Source organism: Pteropus vampyrus, unplaced genomic scaffold (genome assembly GCF_000151845.1).
Source record: "Pteropus vampyrus isolate Shadow unplaced genomic scaffold, Pvam_2.0 Scaffold141, whole genome shotgun sequence".
NCBI classification, from domain to species: Eukaryota; Metazoa; Chordata; class Mammalia; order Chiroptera; family Pteropodidae; genus Pteropus; species Pteropus vampyrus.
Genome location: NW_011888922.1, coordinates 3,945,925 through 3,967,158, shown reverse-complemented (window position 1 = coordinate 3,967,158; position 21,234 = coordinate 3,945,925). Strand labels below are relative to the sequence as shown.

Sequence of the window (21,234 nt, the reverse complement as noted above, 5' to 3'; positions counted from 1 at the left end):
TTGATAAACTCATCCTAAATTGACACTATTGTAAGTTAACATATTTAATGCATCTAACTTACCAAATGTCATAGCTAAGCCTAGCCTACCTTTAATTTGCTCAGAACACTCACATTAACCTGCAGTTGGACAAAATTATCTAACACAAAGCCAATTTTATAATAAAGTGTTGAATAACTCAAGTAATTTATTATGTATATCGCTTTTGCCCCATCATAATCAAAAAACTATAAGTTAAACCCTCATAAGTTGAGGACTATCTGTAGTTTCTTTTGATTTTTAAAATATCTTTTGTTATAATTATTTCTCCATTGTCCCTTCTTATTTTGTTTGTGTCATTTGTCCCTTTAGTCTTTATTACATTAGCTAATTGTTAATTTCACTGACTTTTTTAGAAAACCAAAATCTTAATTTATTAATTAGCTCTATTCTCTTTCTCATTAAGTCTTGCTTTTATTTTTATTTTTTCTTCCTTGTACTTTCTTTTAGGTTTCTTTGTTGCTCTTTTGCTAGATATTATGACCTGGGAATTTAGTCTTACTTTTATTTTTATTCACATGTCCATTTCCTCAAAATCAATTATGGATTCAATATTTTATGAATTCCAACATCCCAAGAGAGGTTTTTTTGGAATTTGTTAACATGATTCTAAAATGTCATGGAAGAGTAAAGGGTTAAGTAAAGCCTGGACACTTCTAAGATAGAAAGGCAGGGAAGCTTACCCTTTTAGATATTAGAACAAAATAATTAAAATGGTGTGGCACTGGTAGAGATAGATAAATTGACTGATGGGAAAGAATAAAAGCCCTGACATAGTCCATGTATGTGTAGAAATTGTTGCATGACAGAGGTGGCACATTACATCATTGGGGGAAGGGAGGAGTGTTTGATAAATCGGCTTGTGAAAAAAATAATTATCTATATATTGAAAGATAAAACTGGAACTTAACTTATACTACATAAAAATCCAGATGAATTAAAAACTTACATATGAAAAACAAAACTTAAATTTTTTGTGTGTGTCTATGGTCATACTAGCCTGAACAAGCCCGATCCTGTCTGATCTCGGAAGCTAAGCAGGGTCGGGCCTGGTTAGTACTTGGATGGGAGACAACCTAGAAAGACCAGGTGCTGTAGGTGTAAAAAATAAATAAATAAATAAGGAATTGTAAGCTGACAAGGTCCTTGCAATCTGTGAGGTCAACCAAGGATTGCCTTGCCCCGCCCCCAAAATAAATAAATAAATAAATTTTTTGATATGTATTATTTTTTAAATTAAATTTGTTGGGGTAACATTGGTTAATAACATTATATAAAGTTTACATGTACAACATTATAGTATGAAATCTGTATACTAAATTGTGTCCTCACTACCTGATGCCTAGTTTCCTTTTGTTACCATATATTTAACCCCTTAACCCTCTTCATCCTTCCTCCACACTCCTTTCCCTCTGGTAACCACATTTTGTAGTCTGTATCTATGAGTTTGTTTTCTGTTTAAAACTTTACATTCTTAATGGAAAATATAGGTAAGAAAAGATTTTCTAAATCAGACCAAGCAATGTCTATTTAATAAAAGACAGATAAATATGAATAGATTAAAATTAAAAATAACTATCCAATGACATCTTAAAAGTTAAGTTAAAAATTGGGAGAAGATTCACAATATACAGGACCAACAAAAGATTAGTATCATGACTGCATAAAAAAACATCAAATTCAAACAAAAAGTTTAAACACTGTAGAGAAATGGACAAAAATTAAGAACAAGCTTTTCACAGAAGAGGAAATGCCTGTGAATAAAGACCCATTTAGCATTTTTAATCAGGAAATGCAAATCAAGACCACAACAAGATATCACTTTATACACTAGCAAAAAATAAGAAGTCTAACCAAGAATCAGAGAGGATATGCATCTATGAGATCTCTCATATATTTCTGGTGGGAGTGCAATTTGGTGCTACTCTTTTGGAAAACAGCTTGGCACTAATCCCAAGCTTGAGCATTCACATGCTCTTTGGCCCAGCTGTGTTGAAACTGAGAGGGAGAACGGGCATAATGACAGAGAGACCAGTAAGATAGCCAATGACAGAGTCAGAGAGACTGGCTGTGGGAATGGAAAGCAGCTTTCCAATGCAAGAGATATTAAAGTCAACAAAAGACTAGAACAAGAGCTTCACAGAAAGTGATATCCAAATGGCCAATAAACACATTAAAATGTGTTCACCCTCATAAGCTGTTAGAAAAATACTATAAACCATAATGAAGTAAGTACCTCTACACATTCACTAAAGTGATTAAACTGCAGAGGAGGATGTAGGGCGACCCGAATTCTTACACAGGGCTTGTGCAAGTGTATACATGCGCAAGTGCTTTGGAAAGCTATTCGCCTCTATACCAGAAGGCCCAGCGATTCTGCTCCCAGAACACACCCAACAGAAATGTATAAACACATGCACCAAAAAACAGGTGCAAACTGCCCAAACTGCTGTGCGATAGACAGGAAAGTTGTTAAGAAAGTGGGTCCTGAGTGTTCTCATCACCAGGAGAATTTTTTTCTTTTCTTTTTATCATATCTACATGAGATAATGGATATTAACTAACCCCATTATGGTAATCATTTCACAATATATGTAAATCAAATAATCATTTTATACATCTTAAACTTATACAGCCATGTATGCCAATAGTTTCTCAATAAAACTAGAGAGGAAAATGCCCATAGCAACACAGTTCATAACAGCCAGAACAGGAAACAAGCCAAATGCTTCTCAGCAGCAAAATGGATAAGTTGTGGCGTATTCACACAATGAAATCCATATGGCAATGAAAACAAAATTACCACAAATACACACAATTTTGGATGACTTTCAAAAAATATACTCTTGAGCCATGAAGCCAGTCCCGAAGAGTACGTAGTGTAAGGTTCACTTTTTACAAAATTCAGAAGCAGAGATGAGGATAGTGGTGAGCCACAGGAGGAGAAGAGTGACTGGCAAGGACACAGGGAAGCCAGTCAGCTTCTATTTGTTGAGAGTGGTAGTTACATGAGTATGTTCACTTTGTGCAAATGCATCACTCTGTGCACTTAGGATTTATGCATTTCACTGTATGTTTGATATATTTCAATTTAAAATGTACATTTAAAAGGAGAGATTTAGGAGAATTGACTGATGGACGTGGATGAAGAAGGACAGAAAGAGTGTAGTGTGACGCTAAGGTTTTGGCCCGAGGAAACTGGTCAGTGGAGTTACTCTTTACTGAGATGGCTAAGGGCCGAGGAATGGCCAGAGTGGGCAGGTGAGTAGAAATCAAGTATAGTTTTAAACATGTTGTGATGGAGGGGCCAAGCATGCTTTCAAGTGAAGATGTGAAGTAGTCATCTAGATATTCAAGTCTGGAGTCCCAAGGGGAGGTCAGAGCTGAAGATACAGATTTAGAAGTCTTCACTGTGTGAGCCTGGATGAGATCTCTAAGAGAGTGAGTGTGAAGAGAAGAGAAAAGGTCCAAGAAGGACAGGAGAAAACGCAAACATTTAATCTAGTAAAGGATAAGAATCTAGTAAAGGATAAGGATAAAGGAGACCAAGGAGAAGCCAGAGAAGCAGGAAGGAAATTAGAGAGTATGATGTCCATAGGCCAAGTAGTTTCAAGAAGAAGGAAGTGGTCCACCAGGTCTAAGGCAGCTGAGAGGTCAAGATGAGGTCAAAATTGACCACTGGATTTAGCAACATGGAGGCCATTGGTGCATCTATCAAGGGCAGTTCTGTGGAACGGTGGCATCTGAGGTATAGAGTAACAGAGGACAGGATGGGAGGCCAAGGTGTGGAATGCAGACAGCTCTTTCAAGTTCTTCTGTACAATAGGGCAGGAGGCGGAGGAGCTAGCTTGTGGGGCCAAAGGATTTTTAGATGGGAGCTATTACCGCATATTTGTGGAGGGGGAGCAATGGACATGGCAGGAGAGAGAGGAGACAATTATTGGAGCCAGGTCATTGGGCGGGTGGGAAGAGGACAAGATTGTATTAAACTTGAGACTTTACCTGCTAAGTGAAGGGCAAGATCCAAGCGATTAGTGAAAAATGATCTCACAGATAAGTCATAGCCAAAGAAGGCAACTGCCCTAGATAAGGGCTGTATACTTCCTTCTCTTCCTTCTTATTTTTAGCTGGGCCCAGGACAGGTGGATTAAAAGGTTTCTCCTAGGAAACAGGTCCCTACCTGGGCAGGGACAGGGAGGCATTGTGGCTAGGCTGGGCAGATCACCTTTTTCCCCTACCCACAGGTTGCTTACACAACCTCCACCTACAACAGAAACCAGTGGATGCCTCTGACCACAGCAGTGCCCAGAGAAGCCTCCAGCACTGGCAGAAGAACCAACATGGTGAAGTTTGCGTCTTTGTTTGTGCCATGGTAGCGCAGGCTGCAGACTCTCGTGGTCCTGCAATGGATCTTCTCTTTCTTGGCCCTGGGTGAGGGGTGCTGGACTGGGGTTCAGGGAGACCGTGGGCACCTGTTACTGAAGGGCGCTTTGCTGTGCTCAGAGCCCCTGACCAGAGGCCTTTGGAGGGTGTCATCGGGTGTGGGTTAAGGTGGAGTAGAAGTCACCACCTGTGCCTTTGGGCAGGTTACTTAGCTTTCCTGGGCTGTGTGTTCTACCTGAGTACTAAGACAGAGCCCCCACCTCAGGCTGCCTGTGGTGTGGAGAAGGATCTAGGCAACTGTGGGAAAGTTCCAGGCTCCTCAGGCCGTTCAGAGGAGATGGATGGATTTTCTTCCTTTCAGAGAGGAAGAAACAGAGGTAGTGGGGGTGGGAGGAGGGAGTGGGGAAAAGAGAGGGGAACAGGGAAAGAACAGGAAGGGGAGAGAAGGTACAGGCTGAAAGTAGAGTGAGGAGTGAGGCAAACCTAGGTCAGACTTCAGCTGGGCAACTGACCAGCTGTTTGACCTTGGTGGACCCATGCCTGACCTCTCCAGGCCTTTATTTCATCATCTGCAGAATGGGACTGACAATCTTGACTTTATAGAGCTGTCATGGGGTAAAATGAAGAGATGTGCTTACTCTGCCCTGTCTTGGGGCCTGGGCTGGGATTGCGTAAGAGGGTCCCCTTACCTCCCTCACCCTGACAGTGAACACATTAGTTGTGGCTGGGGCGGCCACACTTGCCCAAACTCCAGCTTTGCTGATGGAAATGTTTTCGAGGAGGGCTCAGGCCTGAGGATTGGGAGAGAGAGTGAGTGGAGTATGCAGAGTCTTCATTTCATCTGTTGACACCAGACCTGGTAGAAACTGCTACCCTCATAGCTAGTGTTCAGCCAGTAACCGAAGGCCACAGTCCTGGTACGAAAATATAGATGTACTCTGTACAGGTTGGTCAATAGCAATCACACACACACACACGCACACACACCACCACCACCACCACCACCACCACACAGATATACACACAACACCACAACACACCACATCGCACCACACCAGATGCTTTCTTAGAATCTCTTCACAATTTTGCAGCTCAAAGATTCACCTCCAGCAAAACAAGTCCTTCAGTACCCTGCCCTAGCATCCCTTATGTTGATCTGTGTCTCCAACCTCAGGGTTGTTAAACATTTTAAATATCCCTGGTTATGCCCATTACACAGATGAGAAGAGAAACTAGGTGTCTTAAATGTCCAAGGCTGTAGATGCAGAGTCCTGGGCTTTTCCTACTGCCAACAGACGAGAGAGCAAGAGACAAAGGGAGGAGAGAAGGCAGAGAGAATGGGAGGAGATATGAGAGGAGGTGTGGGCTAGGAGGCTGCGGAGGAAGAATGGGGAAGGAGGTCTATATCCAGAGCAGGCTGCGAGTGCTGGCTCCTGGACAACGGGCTGTGGCCTAGGACCACAGGGGATAAAGGACCTCATACTCTGCTTGTCTCATGTGAGCTCTGTGAGCAAAAGTGTGTCTGACTGGCCGTGCCCACCTCCAGCCCTGTGGACCTGTGGCACAGGAGTCTTGGAATGTCAGGAGCAGTGAAGAGGTCAAAGTCACCCTGGGCCTGGAGGACTAGAGGGAAAACAGTTGAGAAAAGAGATCTGGACCCACTGGTTCCAGGAGTGGGAGGTTTTACCTTATCCCTTATCCTGGGGGCAAAGGGGAGCCCCAACAGGGCTTTAAAGAGGGGAGTGACAAGGTCCAATCTGAGTGTTAAAGGTCCCTGTGGCTGCAGTCGAGATATCTACTGTGTTTGGGGAATGGGGCAATAGACCTATGGCATGGAGCAGTCACACTTTAGATCAGGGGTTGCCAAATCACGGCCCATTGGTCAACTGATTGTTTTTGTATTTGCACAGTCCATGAGGTAAGAATGGTTTTAACATTTTTAAATGATTGTATTTAAAATGGTTATGTGCCTATGTAATATCCTCCAAGTTGCCTCATGAGCTGCAAAGTCTAAAGTATTTAAAGTGTGGCCCTTTAAGAAAAAGATTGCCAGCCCTGGTCTCGGGAGGCCAGCAGTGGATGGAGAGAAGTGGCCCCTTTTAAGAGATATTTAGGAGATAGATTGAAAGGCTGGCAGGAGAGTAAGGGCTTCCAGTAGAGATGTAAAGACTCTACACACTTATTGAACAGCTGGTTCACACTGAAGTTAGAAGAGTAGTAAAAAAGTGGCTGGAGAAGTCAGCTAGGACCTGTCACCAAAAACTCAAGGCCCAGAGCCAAATATTTTCCCAGTGGATTACATTTTACTGTCTATTTCCTTTCCTCTCCTCTATAACTCACACACTCACACAGGAAGATAAACTCCATTCAAACAGTTCGTCTTGTTCTCAGCTGCATCTCTAGCTCCTAGAACAGTTGGAGTTGATAAATATTTTTTTGAATGAATAAATGGGAGCATGATACAGCCAAAATAATGAGTTGGATCCCAGATCTCATCCTACTAGCTTACTGTGTGAGCTTAGCCAATTTGCATACCCTCTGTAGACCATATAAAGTTGGGTTTAAAATTTTTCCCTCTTAAAGTTGTGAGGATTAAGTAAAAGAAAGTGTCTCTCTTCCTAAGTGAACTACAGTCTGGGTTTTGCCTGCTATCAGGAGTTAAAGGGTGAGGCCAGGATGAGGGGGCTGGTGTGGTACAAATGCTTTGTGTGTATTTTTCCTAAACTTTTTCTTTCTGACTGTAAAACTAATATATTCTATTGTAAAAGATTGAAACAAAATAATTATCTTAAAAGTAAAAGACTCCCCCAAAGCCTACTCTCCAGGTAGCCACTGTTAACAATTTGTTTTTATTCTCTGAAACTGGTTTCCTTAAAGTGGGAGTTACCCACGTGGGCTTTTGATTTTGCCTAAAGGAGAGAGCCTTAGCTGGAGATCTTTATTATTTTTTCACGTGAGCTTTTTTAATGTGAGAAAAATAAATAAATAAAATTTAAGTCAATCTCCGAGCTACCCTCGTCCCCTGGCACCCTGTCTCCTTCCTCCAGATCAGCAGAATCCTTTCATCCTCTATGCATGTGCAACCACGTGTATGCAAATGTTCTTTCCAAAGTCCCATGACCTTACTTAATTCATGTAACTTCTGGTAACTTCTCTATAAATTCCTTAGGACAGTCTATGTATTGAGTTGTGTGTTTGCGAAGAGAGACACTTTGCTTCTTCCTTTCCAATCTTGATGCTGTCCATTCATTTTTCTTGCCCTGTAGCACTGGCCAGGACCTCTGGTACAATATTGAAGGGAAGTGGGGACTCCTTTTCTTCACCAGGAAAGAGCATGGCATGCAGAGAAAACAGCACGAGCAAAAGCTAAGAAACCGATAGAGATCAGTGAGCTGTAGGAACACGCAGCAGTTTAGTGTGGCCCAAGCATTGGGTGTATATGTGGGTGAGGTGAGTCTGGAGCAGGGAGTGGGTAGGGCCAACTACGCAGAGCTTGATTGCCATGATGAGCTGCGCGGGCTGTGCCTTGAAGTCATGGGAAAGCCATGGAAGGGATTTCATTAGAGGGGGGATCTGGTCAGACTTATCTTTGGAAAGGTGGGCTAGAGGGTGGACAGACAGAGGGCTAGGCAGAAAGAGGGCCTCCTTTTTCTCTAAAATCCCAAAAGATCGAAACTAGAAACAGTTAATACGACAGTTGTCCACCAGGTATTTATTGAATACCTGGTGAAAAGCGAACTCCAGTTGACCCTTGAGCAGTGTAGGAGTTAGGGGTGCCAATCCCCACCCCATGCTGTCTAAAATCCATGTATAACTTTTAACTCTAAAACTTAACTACCGATAGCCTACTGTTGACCAGAAGCCTTGCCAATAACATAAACAGTCAGTTAACACGTATTTTGCATATATGTTACATGTATCATATGTTATATTCTTACGATAAACTAAGCTTGAAAAAAGAAAATACGATTAAGAAAATTATAAGGAACAGAATATACATTTACAGTGTTCTACATATCTATTGAAAAATAAATCTACATATAAATGGACCAGTGCAGTTCAAAGCTTTGCTGTTCAAGGGCTGACTATACTTTACTGGAGAGAGGGAGGAGGAAGGGGAAGACCAGAGTGAATAAGGCAGCCTGGTGCCGTGGGGAAAACGAGTTTTGGAGTTCGGCCTACCTAAGTTCAAGTCCATGCTTCCAGTGTGACATTGGGCTGGCTGCTTCTCTCCTCCTTGAAGGCATTGGAAGCTGATGTCTTCTTCCAGGGGCTAAGGGCTGGACAGGACAGCTAGTGCTAGGTACGTGGGAGACTCAGTTTGGGCAGTCTCACCTCCTTTCTGTCACACCTCTGACCACTGATAGCTGCTGCTTCCCTCCCCAGCCCAGATCTGCATTGTGGTCTTCACAGGCCTCCTGTTCACAAGACTCTGGTTATTTAGTGTCCTGTATGCAACCTGGTGGTACCTCGACTGAGAGAAGCAACAGCAGGGGGGCAGGCTCATCTAGATCCTAAGACACTGGGTCATATGGAAGTACATGAAGGACTATTTCCCCATCTTGGTGAGTACTGGGGTTGAGTGAGATGTGGCCAGGGCCCCACGTCTCATGGGGAAAAGTGTGGTCCTATGAGCAATGAGAAGAACTGGACTGGAAGGCAGAAGCCAGGGCTTCCACCACTGTGTGGCATGGGGAAGAGTCCAGCTCCTCTCTGGCCATCTGCATGGATGTGGAACCAATATAAGGATTGATAAATGTGCAGAATTTGAAGGAGATCTGAGAGACATATACTGCGGCCCACATATATATCTTATAGGTATAAACTCCTCAGCAGCCCAGGTTTGGGGGTGAAGATAATAAACTCAAGGTCCTAAGAGACCATCTAGCTCTACTTCATCAGATGAGGAGACTGATAACTAGAGAGAGACAAAAGTATGACCAAGGTCATACAAGTTCTTTTACTGGTTTTAAAGTTTGTGCATTAACTATGGGTAAAGCAGCAGGGGAGAGAGCCCCGAGTTGGTTCTCAGGTTTTCTCCTGCCTTTAACTCTGGTATATTATGTGTCCTTGGCCAAGGCCTTGTCCCCTGGCACCCTGTCCCATTCTGAACCTCAGTTTACCCATATACCCAGTGAGCCGACTGATTCCTCCTTCTCTGAGTGCTTTTGAATTTCTGTCTCTGTGACTCAGGACACCTAATGGTCATTGTGGACAATTGACCCTGGACCCAAAGATCAGTCCTGAGTGAACAGACCCTTTAGCTCCTTTACTGAACTACAGACAGACTAATTCTTGAACGTAAATAGCTGGGCAGGGTTGGTTTATTGGCCAGATGGGATAGGATGGGGCAGGCAGAGGGACACAGAGAGATGCCAAGCAGGGACAGTAGGCTCTCTTCTGGAAACAGGAGAGAGAAAAGAGGTTTGGAATATGATCTTGAGCTAGACAGACTAGGTTCTAATACCAGTTCTGACACATATCAGCTGAGTGACCTTGGGTGAGATACACAGACTCTCTGAGCCTGTTTCCCCATATGTAAAGTAGAAACAATGGCACATACATCACTGAGTTGTGTGGATTCAGTGAGACAATGAGTAAAGCACTTTGTAGGTTCTCAGTGATTTAGTAACTAGGATCATTTTTCTGAGTCATTGGGGACTCTGGGGAGGCTTGGCTATGGCTGTGGGTCTGGAGAGGACTCTAGTAGCCCAGAGTCCTGTTGCTCTGACCTTCACACCTGCATGACTTCTCCTACTCCATTTGGGAGCCCCACCTCTTCTTGCCCCTCAGGAGTTAGGTCCCCAGCTGGTAAAAGGGGAAGGAGTGGAGAAAACAGGCTCACAGAGGTTAAACAACTCACCCGAGTCATGGGCACTCATTGGCAAAGTCAGGACCCCTGCTTTCTCCCTTCTCATAGTCCTGGGGCTCTGGAACTAGGGTGCAGGAGCCCTTAATGCCCTAGTAAGCAGGGCCTCCTGGGCAAAGGGCAAAGGTAGGACAGGGCAGGGCAGGGCAGTAGGTCAGGGGCTGGGCAGAGAGTAGGAAGTTGGCTGGCAGAGACTTCCATGCTCATGTGGAGTGATAGATGTTGAAAGGCAGAGCAAGTGGGCAGTGCTGAGCTAACTTGAGGGCCCCAAGTGGGGGTGATCTTCCTCACCCCCTATGTTTGCTTCTTCTGCAGTGTGTCCTCCCAGGATTTCGTCATCAAAGAGAAGCAGGGCTTGCTGGGTCTGGAAAGGGGCCATAGAAATGTCATGGGCAGAGTCCTTTGTCCCCATCCAAGACCTCTGAGCTTGAGATTCTGAATTCCCTTCTCTTCCTCTCCTCTTCCCAGGTCAGGGCTTGTTCTCCTGAGCCAAGGTCAGAGTTTCCACTGGAAAGTGTGTGTGAATGTCAGCTTCCAAGCCAAAGAATCCTTAAGCAGGCTCTGGCCTCTAATAGAGCTTTGTGGATTCTGGCTTTGTGGTCTCACCTCCCACTGTGAGCTGAATCCTGAGTTCACCAAGGAAAGAAAGGGAAAAGCACAGGTGCAGGCCCGGAAGCTAGCCACAGTATGGCTTTTGAGCAATAAGCCTGATGTCCAGTGTGATTAAAGTAAAAGGTACGACTGGGATGAGAATGGAGAGGTTTTCAGCAATAAGGTAATGGAGCCCACTGAAGGCCATTCCACAGAACTGGGACTCTGCAACTGAAAGTTCTCCAGGGGGCTGTCTTCCAGTCACTCAAGGGTTTACAAAGGATCGCATCTGGCTCTTTGTCCCTGGAGCTGCTGCCAGTTGCAGGTCTGGTAGAAAAAAGATACTGAGATGGCTCTCTGCCTCTCCTATCCACTGCCCTTCTTGATTCTTCCCCAGCCAGGAAGCTCTCAAGCTGGGTTTCTCAGTCTCTAGGATATTGACCCTGGTGGGACACTGGACTTGATTTACAGAAATCCTATTTGCACACTGTTTCAGGATTGGTGCCCCCTGCAGGCCTATAGCACCAAGTGGCCAGCAGAGGGCCAGATGACGCACATTTTTACTTTGCCCCGTCCTAGGCTGAGAGCCCGCAGGGGTCAGATTGTGGCCTGAAGATTCCTTTTCCCATGGGCTCCCGGGAGACCCTCAACTCTTCCAAAAGGATCTACAAGGACCTTGGGGTGGGCAGGAGATGGGGAAGTCCCAGGGAGGGAGTCTCAACTCTGTGGAAGCTCTCCCTCTTTCATAAGCCTCTGCACGCCCCCATCAAATGCATGTGGCTTTCTGAGCTCCTATCAGTTCTAACTGTGATGTTATTAACTAGCGTCTAGCGGTGGAATTTCAAGCAAAATTAGGAAACTGTTTCCGGGCCCTGGAGTTTTCTAAACTCACTCTACAGGCTTCCTTAAAAGCTAATGGTGGAGAACCAGGCGATGTTTCACCTAGGGAGGAACTGTCTCCACCTCATGCTGAAGACCAGCTGGGGAGCTGGGCTTCCCGTGGGAGGATGTCATCATCCTGGAGCAGATACTGCTTACACAGGTCAAGGCCTGAGGAGGGGCGAAGTGCTGTGACCAGGACTGTGACCTGGCATTAGGAAATGGCTCAGTGCAGGATACATCACTGACCCCTCCCGCTCACACCTGGGAGTTGTTCCTCCGCTGCCCTGCAGGCATCGCTACGGTTTGTGCTCCCCTTCCCAGCCCCGCCTCCTCTCAGCACTGAGGTCTCTTAACCTAAGTCAGAGGGACTCGGGTGGCCAGCCACCCACCTGGGACAGAACTCCAGCTTATATAGTCTTTGGACAGGGCACTCGCTTTCTCCTGCAATGGCTCCTTTCATTATGGAAGGGCTCTGCCTGTGAGAAAGTCTTCCCTCACAAGGAGCTGGGGCTTGTCTCCTGTGCCCGCCCCCTCAGGAGGCCTACTTCTGCTATGGGCACAGGGACCTGGCACAGAGCACAGCTGTCCCCTCAGCCCTAGGGCTGCCCTGAAGGGATTGGGGGGGGCCTCATTTCTTCTGCACTTGTTGCCACTCCCTCTTCCACCCAGGTAGCTCTCCAGGAGGCTTTCTCTGCACCATTGACATTTCGGGCTGAATGATTCTTTGATATGTGTGTGTGCGTGTGTAGTGATTCTAACTTCATCCCTGGCCTCTACCTACTAGAGTCCTGTAACACTCCCATCTACCAGTGTGACCACCAGAAATGTCTGCAAACATTACTAAATGTCCCTAGTGTGGAGGCGGGGTAATGAGCCCTGGTTGAGAGCTGCATCTCTAGAGCCTGGGGTCTGTCTCGCAGATTCCTCCAAACCTGCCCTTCTCTCCTCCTGAAGCCCTAAATCCTGACCACAGTCACCTCTTCATCTGGGCTCCACTTCCACTAAAGCCTCCCTCCCCAGTCCATCCTCCACTCAGCAGCCAGAATAATCCTCATATAATGTTAAAACATAGCAGTGACTCCCATCACACCTAGAATAAAATCTAATTTTTGCTGCAGCCTATAGACCCATGCACCCCAGATCCCTACTCACTCCTCACCTGCCTCTCCTTCCCCCTTTGCCATCCCAGTTCTGCAGGCATGAACTGTGTCACTTGTGCTGATACCTTTACTTGAAGTGCACTTCTCCCCCACCCCCCATTTAATCCCACCACCTTTCACCTGGGTTCTCCTACAAGGCGGCCGAACCCACTAGTCACACACTTGCAGCTATGTTGCCTGTGTTGACTTGCCTCTGCCACTTTACTAGCTATGTGATCTAGACTGAGCTAATTAACCTGTGTCTCAGTTTCCTCGTCTGTAAAATGAGGGCATTGGTGCCAGTACTTCCTTCCCAGGGTTAATAGAGGATGAAGCGCATTGGTGTCGCAAGTGCGTGGCACACAATAGATGCTGAGAATTCCCCACCTTGGGCACTGTTCCCAGCTCTCGGTGCCTGGCACATAATATACTTCTTCAATTCTAAGATAGCCTCAGTGGTAAAACATACCAATTTTTTAAGTACTGCTAAGAAAAAATTCTTCCAATTAGAATTGTCAGTTGTATTTTGATAACAAAATGTTTAAAATGTAAAAAAAAGGTGCGTCTTAGAATTGAGGGAATAGATCTGTAGTTGCCAGTGAGTGTCTATTAACTGAGCACATGACTGTTGAAGGGCGAGAGGACAGAACTGAGAACTTATCAATGGAGAAGCCTGGGGAGGCTGAAGCCCCGACTTAAGCTATGTTGAGTCACTGCTGGGGCCAGGGAGACTATCCAAGCCTTTCATTCTATCCGACCATGATAGGAAGAATCAGGAAAGGATTCCAGTCCACACTCACACACACACAACCAACTACCTGAACCTGGAAGAGGACTCTTTTGATTTAGAGTGGGGATTCTCAAACTTTGATATATATCAGATTCTCCTAGGAAATTTATCACACATCAGACCTTTCAAATCAAACCCTGCTTGCTCTGCATTTTTAACCTACTGAGTTATCAAGGTACATTCATAGGCCAGGAATAGGTTATCCAAGGCTAAGCTGCTGATGCAGGAACCTCTGTCCTGGAGTGGACTCCTGAGTGCCCTGGACCTTCCAAGACCAGAAAGGAGAAGGTCCCCGAGACAGTCCTGAGTCTCAGGCTATTTCCTCGGGCCTGGGGCAAAGGCTTCCTGGCTCTCTTGGGTGCTCTCTGCAGGAGACAGCGGAACCCAGACGCGGTCATCTGTGTGCCTGTGGGCAGGTCACTTACCCCTCTGCATCTCAGTTTCCTCTACTGTCCAATGGAGGCTCTTGCCCTCAACTGGCTTCCCTACAACCATGGTTAAAGAGGCCAGCGGTGTGGGTGCTTCATGACCCATAAAAGAGCCGTCAGGACAGTGGGCTCTTGAGGCATTTGGGTTGCCCCAAGGATGTGAGGGCACAAGAGAATTTGTCAAAAGATGGGACTGGGTAGACATGGGAGAGCCACAGCCCCTCACTCTCCTTGCTCCCATCCAAGGTTGAGATGTCCTCTCCTAGAGAGTCCGTGTAGGGCTGTGATCTTCTAGCAAGAGTCTTGGGGTTCAAGGTAGAAATGCCCCTGGGAGAACTGAAAACATGTTTGCATAAAGACTTGTACAGAATATTCATGGCCACATTACCTGCCATGGCCAAAGGCCATTAAATGGGCAAACAAAATGTGGTCTATTCATACAATGGAATAGTATACAGTAATAAAAAGGAGTAAAGTATCAATACTTGGTTCAACATAGATGAACCTTGAAAACAGTCTGTGAAGTAAAAGAAGGCAACACAAAAGCCACATATTATATGATTCCATTTTTATGAAATGTCCAGAATAGGCAAATCCATTGAGACAGAAAATAAATTAGTGGTTGCCAGGGCGGGAGGAAAGAGGAGTGACTGCTAATGGGTATGGATTTCTTTGAAGGATGTTGAAAATGCTCTGGAGTTACACAGTGGGGATGGTTGCACGCCTTTGAAATATACTAAAATCACTAAATTGCACACTTTAAAAAGGTGAATTTGATGGGGGTATGAATTATATAAATTTTAAAAATAGCAACCACCATTGCCTAGCAACCTGACCATTCTCTTCCCCGGTTGCCTCTACCTGGTGCCATGCCCAGCCTGCCATGACAGTTACCCAGAAGGGGCTTTCCCCAGATATCTGTTGTTGCTTAGTCACACTTCCCTCCCCTAAGAGAACTGAAGGAGCAAGCAGAGAGCACAGCAGTTTACAAACCTTTTCCTTCTAGGTGTACCTCACCTGAAACCAGTAATGACCCTGTGAGGGAGATGTTATCATTGTCCTGTGGGACAGAGGGGAACCTGAGGCAAAAAGAGGGCAAAGGTCAGGTGATGGGCCAACAGCAGAACCTAGGTTTCTTGACTCGCAGCTCAGTGAAACCCAAGTGACATGTCAGGACAGGGACAGGGGCAGGAGCCCTTTCTTCCAAGGCCAGCTGCTTCAGCTTCATCCATTCATGGTTCATTCTTTCCTTCCTTCATTCCACAGTCTCTCAGGGAGCATCTCTTCTGCTCCAGGCCTGCACTGGGGACACAGAGATGCCACCACCAGGTGGCCTGTAATCTCAAGGCCCTCACCGTGATGGTGGGATATCGCTTGGGCACAGGGGGCAGATGGAAGAGGTTCGCCCAGAAAGTGAGCAGGAGAGATGCGGACCAGGCCTCCATGGGATAGCAATGGCCTCATCAGTGTACACACTTGAACATGCACATGCAAATATTGACGCACTTGCCTAGACACAGGCCCTTACACTCACCAGGATAGCTCTCCACACACAAAGACTCCTTTACTCAGGGAATAATCATTTTTTCATTTGTTTATTATTTTATTTATTTCATTTATTTATTAATTCATTATTCGTTTAAAATAGGTAATGCATTCTTTTTCCAAATGTGAAAGGGACAAAAAGATATGTAGTGAAAAGTCCTGTCCCACTTCATATCCCATCTCCCCAGTTCCTTCCCCAGAGGCAACTGAGAGGCAACCAGTGTTTGGTGCATGTACATACCAGCACATGTATGTCCCCCTACTTTTCCTGACACAGTCAGTGACATTCTGCACACATCGTCTTGCCCCTTGCTGTTTCACCTGACAAACCACTGTGGCCATCTTTCCTTTTCAGGACAAGAAGAGCTGTCACACTTTTCTATGGCTGCATAGTGGTCCGTTATGTAAATGTTTCATAATTTTTCTAAACAGGCCTTGTTGATGATGTTTGAGTAGGTGCCTACTTTTTGCTATTACTAAAAAATAATGCTTCAGTTAATAATCTTGTTTTGCACAAATACGAGAAATTCTGTAGCTAAATTCCTCAGCCGTGCAGTTGCTGGGCTGAAAGGTGAATTACATATTTGAGTTGTATTGACAAATCACCTTTATGGAGGTTGTACAAAATTACCTTTCTCACTTGGTAATAAAAGAGAATTTGTAAGCCAGTGCTTTAGTGCAGGGAGCCAGGTATGTTTTTAAAGAAACACCAACAAATGGGTTCCTGAGGAAGCAGCTTTCCCAGTGAGCTGGTGAGAAATTTCTGGTTATATTATATCTCTGTCTTTGTTTTCATGTCCAATAAATCCCTATTGTATAAATGGAGGAGGTTTGTCCCTGTCTGGGAGGCAATGGTCCCTGCAGCCTTTCTGCAAAGTGTTGATGGTTTATCGGAGGGCATACTGGGTAGGGGAGTAGGTTGCAGAGACCAAGTCCAGGTCAAGGACAAGAGAAGCTGGATGAGACAGACAGGCTCAGATCTCCATTGCTGTTGCCCACATCCTTCCAGGATGCTCTAAGGGTGGGCGGCCAGGTCTCTGGGGCCTCAAAGGCAGCAACAAGTATCCTCAGGGAGTCACCCACTAGATGTTTCAGCTTGATGATAGGATGAACTTTCACCCTCAAAAAGCTGAGCCAGAGTGGAAATGGCTACCGCCTGCCCCCCCAATTAGGAGTGCAAATTGCCTGGGCCTGGGCAATCCTATCAGGGAAAGCCTCCTGCCAGGGGCTTGGGGCCTCAGGGGCCTTCAAACTCGAATGGCTGTGGCTCCCAGAGTGCAGAGCACTGTAAAGGGTGGGCTGCACTGGGGTTCCTGACAGGGTGGAGAATGGATTGGTTACCCCCCGCCCCCACATATGCAATCACTGCCCATGGCGATAATCTTTGCAGACTCGGCCACATTGCAGCCTGTTCAGTAACTGGCTGGGAATAGAATTTGTTAACTCGGTTCCTGCCCCCTCCACTCACCCAGCTTCACCTGGAAACTGCTAATGATGAACGGCTCTCCTCTCTCACTCAGTGTACAGTGTCTGGTGGTCCCTGCTACACCCTCCACGCTGAAGTCCTGACTTGACCCAGGCAAAATGCTGTGCCAGCAACGCTGCCTATGGCTGGGGGAAGAGTGAACAAAGGGCAAGGAAAGTCTGGTGCAAGGGGAGCAGAGAGCTGCTGGGGAGACACTTGTGTTGTACAGAGGTAAATAGGACTAGGGTTGGCCTACTGGTCTGCGTGCTCTTTCAACATAACAGGAATCCACTCCCAATATATCTTGCAAATGCTCACTCCCTGTGCCAATTTTTATATTGAGTTTTGTAAAACCGGGCTCTTCTATGGTGGTGTCCCTGTGTGGCCTTTTGATGCCTTCAAATTACATCCTGCGATATAGTAGTCTTCGTAATTCCAGGGCACCCTCAGAACTAAGCTTCTTGGCAGTTCTGGGAGGTAGGCGGGACAGGGCCAAATGTCCCTATTTTACAGGTGAAGAGCGTAGGAGGGAAGCAATTTGCCCAAAGCTAGCAGTGAGTCTGAGACGCAGCCGGCACCATGGTATCACCAGGTGCATTCACCCAGTATATCTCAATCTTCATGAAAACTGAGGCTCAGAGAGGGAGAATGACTTGCCCAAGGTCGCACTGGAGAGAGGCAGAGTCAGGCTGCACATGCAGATCCGGCTCTGGCTCACTAGGTTGCTGTCCTTGCAGCTGGTCAAGACTGCAGCCGGACCCCTCCCGGAACTACTTTGCTGGCTTTCACTCCCTCAGGGTTCTGGCCACCAGAGCCTTTGTCGATCTGTGCACTGAGAGCACGGGCTTCCATGAGCAATTCCCCAGCATCTGCCCCCACCTGATGAAGCTGCCCCTGTGGTTCCGGGCTCCTTTCTTCAGGGATTATCTCATGTCAGAGTGTGAGTCTTCCCCACTTGGGTAGCTTAGGAAGACGAGGCTGCAGGCATGGAGGAGGGATCTTAGTGAGGGCTGCCAATAGTTGTGTACTTCTTCCAAGAGCATGTGTAGCGGCAGAAGGAGGCTAGACCCAAGGAAGCACTTCCCACAGCACCAAGTGGGACAATGAGCTCAGTGAGGGGGTTAAGGAGTTCCCAGTCCTCAGGGAACTCTCAGCTAGAGTGGGAGGAGTAGGGGACCCAGGCCTCTGTGGGCACTTTTGGTGATCTCTTTCTTGAGCCACATCTACCCCCACAGTCTCTGCCACTTCGCCTCATACATGACCATCATCTTCTCTCCCCAGGGCTGGTCACATCGGACAAGGAGAGCGCTGCTCACATTCTGAACAGGAAGGATGGTGGCAACCTGCTGGGTGTCATTGTAGGGGGCGTCCAGGAGGCACTCAATACCAGGCCTGGCACCTGCACACTGCTGCTGCGGGAACTGCAAGGGCTTCATCAGGCTTGCCCTGATGCATGGGTATCTGGGAAGAAGGCTCTGGGTTCACCTGGAGATTGGCAAGAATTGTATTTTGGTAGGAAGACAGCAAGACTAATGGAGATTCTATTTTGGCAGAGAGATCCTCAGTCCATTCACAATACCAACGATATTTTGGAGAGCAATGTACTATCTCATGCCCAAATACCCAAGAGAAATTGCAGAGGGGAGACGTGGTGATCAAAGGGACTAGATGGGAAGAGATATATTGCCCAAAGCTGACACTGGATCTGAGACCTGTGGGATCTGGGATAATGGAGTTTGAGGCATATTGCAGAGCTGTTCTCTGAACTCGAAGTATCTTTGAAGAATACAAGCTAACTGGGGCAGGAGAGATTGTTCTGTAATGTTAGCAGGTGTTTTCTATCTGAGAGGACTCTCTGAAGCATTCTGGTCTATCTGTCATGGTGTAACTGGGAGATCGTGGTCCTGAGCAGGGCCAGGTCGTGCTCAAGGTCAGAAAGCAAGCTATGGCAGATCTGAGAAACAACTCAGGTCTCCTGCTTCTGGCCCAGGGCTCTGTCTTCTGCTCCAATTCCTGGTCACTGGGTCCTTGCCAGAAGCTAGGTGCTCAGCTGAGGCCTTCCTTGGGGCCTCCCACATGCCTTCTTTTATCTGTCTCCCTCTGGCGCAGCTCTGGTATCAATATTCTCCTTTGGAGAGAATGGCCTCTTTGACCAAATCGAGAACTCTCCTGGCTCCTTGTGCTGGATCCAGAACCGGCTACAGAAAGTCACGAGTGTCTCCCTCCCACTCTTTCATGGCCGTGGCATCTTTCAGTACAGCTTTGGTCTTTTACCCCACCTCCAGCCTATCACCACTGTGGGTAAGCCAAGATCCAGGCTGGGGGCGGGTAGGCTACAGGGAAAGGGGCCTGGGCTGAGTGCTGCAAAGGGACATGGAATGGGCCAGACACTTACTTCCTTGCCCTCACGGAGCTCACATTCTAGACTGAGAAACAGTTGCATAAGCAGATAACCCCAATACGAGATGGTCTGGGATTAGAACTGTAACAGAGGCACAAAGAACTATGGTCGCTACTGATTACTGAGCTCCTGCTATGTACCAGGCACTGCATTGGCTCCCTTGCATGCAGCATCTTGGTTTGTCCTGACAACCTTCAAGGTAAGGACTATGATCCCTATTTCATTGGTTAGAAACCGAAGCTCAGAGAAGTTAAGAAACTTTCAAAATGAAAAAAGCACACTGCCTTTGAGTAACAAAGTTGAGGTTTGAATGAGGATATATTCAACTTTTTATTATACCAGAGAAAGAGGGTCTAATTCTGACCAGGAGGATCCAATAAGGCTCATTGGAGAATGTGGATATAAGGGAAGGGCATTCCAAGTATGTTAGAATTGTGTGTAAAGTAGCAATCATTAGAGCGGAGTTGGGGTTTATTTCCTGTAAATAATGGGCGTGAGCTTTAGTGTATGGACTTAATGTCATCTTTTTCAGCTATTTGGAAACTTTGTTTGCTCTCTTCCTGGATTCCAACTAGGTTCCTCTGGCAAAGCCTGTAGAGAGAGGTCCATTCATCTCTAGCCACCTGTTTGTTAGCCGAGCACAGACTTAGTGACCCACCCTACACCATGACTTTCCTGTGCTGTGTGGCAACCTTTCATGAATGTTAATATTGCTGCTGCCTCCAGAGCTATTCCCAAGAGAAGGTGGGAGAGGTGCTTTCTCAGCCAGGCAGACCAAGAGGAAGGAGATCAGTTAGGGCCTTCCTGACTCCTCCCTAGAATGAAGCGGGCAGTGCATGGAGGGAGAAGAGGGAAGAAGAGCTGCCTGGGCTGCAGGTCCACCTCATCCTAGAAATATGTGTGCTTCTAATCATGGCAGCTTAGATTCCCAGAACCATACGTCCTGGAAGTTAAGAAGACATCCCCCGTTTTTAAAACCTGACACTGATTCTTCCTGGCTATTTGACCTTGAACGAGTTACTTAACCTCTCTAAGCCTCATTGCCTTACCTGTCAATGGGAATAATACAGGTTTGATCCCCAGAGGATTATTATGAGGGTTAAAGAGATGTAATCTCCTTTATGTAAAGCATCTGACACATTTCCTGGCACATTGCAATGCTAGCTGGTGGTGTTGCTATTATATCTGAATCTTGGAGTTTCTTTAAGATCTTATAACCCATCACCTGAAATAGGGTTGAAAGGGATGGCAGTAAGAACATTTTCCTGCAGGGATGACCACAGGGGTGGGCACCTGCCCCAAGGGCCCCTACTCTGAGCTACTGCCCACCTCTGTGTTTGCAGTGGGAAAGCCCATCCAGGTGCAGAAGATACCGAATCCCTCACAGGAGGAGGTAGACAAGCTGCACCATCACTACATCAAGGAGCTGTGTAACCTCTTCGAAGCCCACAAGCTCAAGTACAATGTCCCCATGGACCAACACTTGGAGTTCTGCTAAGCACCTCCCCAGAGGAGGGGCTGCCCCAAAGGGCAGGGCTAGCATTAGGGAGCCCAGTGGTAGGTGTTGTGATCTGAGAAGGCTTCGTAGAGGAGTCTATTGAAAATATCTTCAAAGCCTTCCCAGACTCCTGCAAATCAAACCCCAAGTCACAACTGGCAGTGTGAGAGGGGAAACTAGACTCCAGCATTGGTGATTTTTACT

The 21,234-nt window shown here is 46.4% G+C and overlaps 1 protein-coding gene and 1 pseudogene across 1 annotated transcript; both read left to right on the top strand.

Annotated features, from left to right (window-relative positions):
• The first annotated feature begins 1,021 nt into the window (after window positions 1-1,021).
• LOC111744821 lies at window positions 1,022-1,140 on the top strand (annotated as a pseudogene).
• Window positions 1,141-4,379: 3,239 nt separating this feature from the next.
• On the top strand, window positions 4,380-21,030 carry MOGAT2 (monoacylglycerol O-acyltransferase 2). The gene is given in 7 exon segments (XM_011368401.1): window positions 4,380-4,470; window positions 8,809-9,004; window positions 17,878-18,071; window positions 18,413-18,549; window positions 18,551-18,593; window positions 19,241-19,432; window positions 20,876-21,030. Coding segments are annotated over 7 exon segments (1,008 nt in total).
• Window positions 21,031-21,234: the final 204 nt, after the last annotated feature.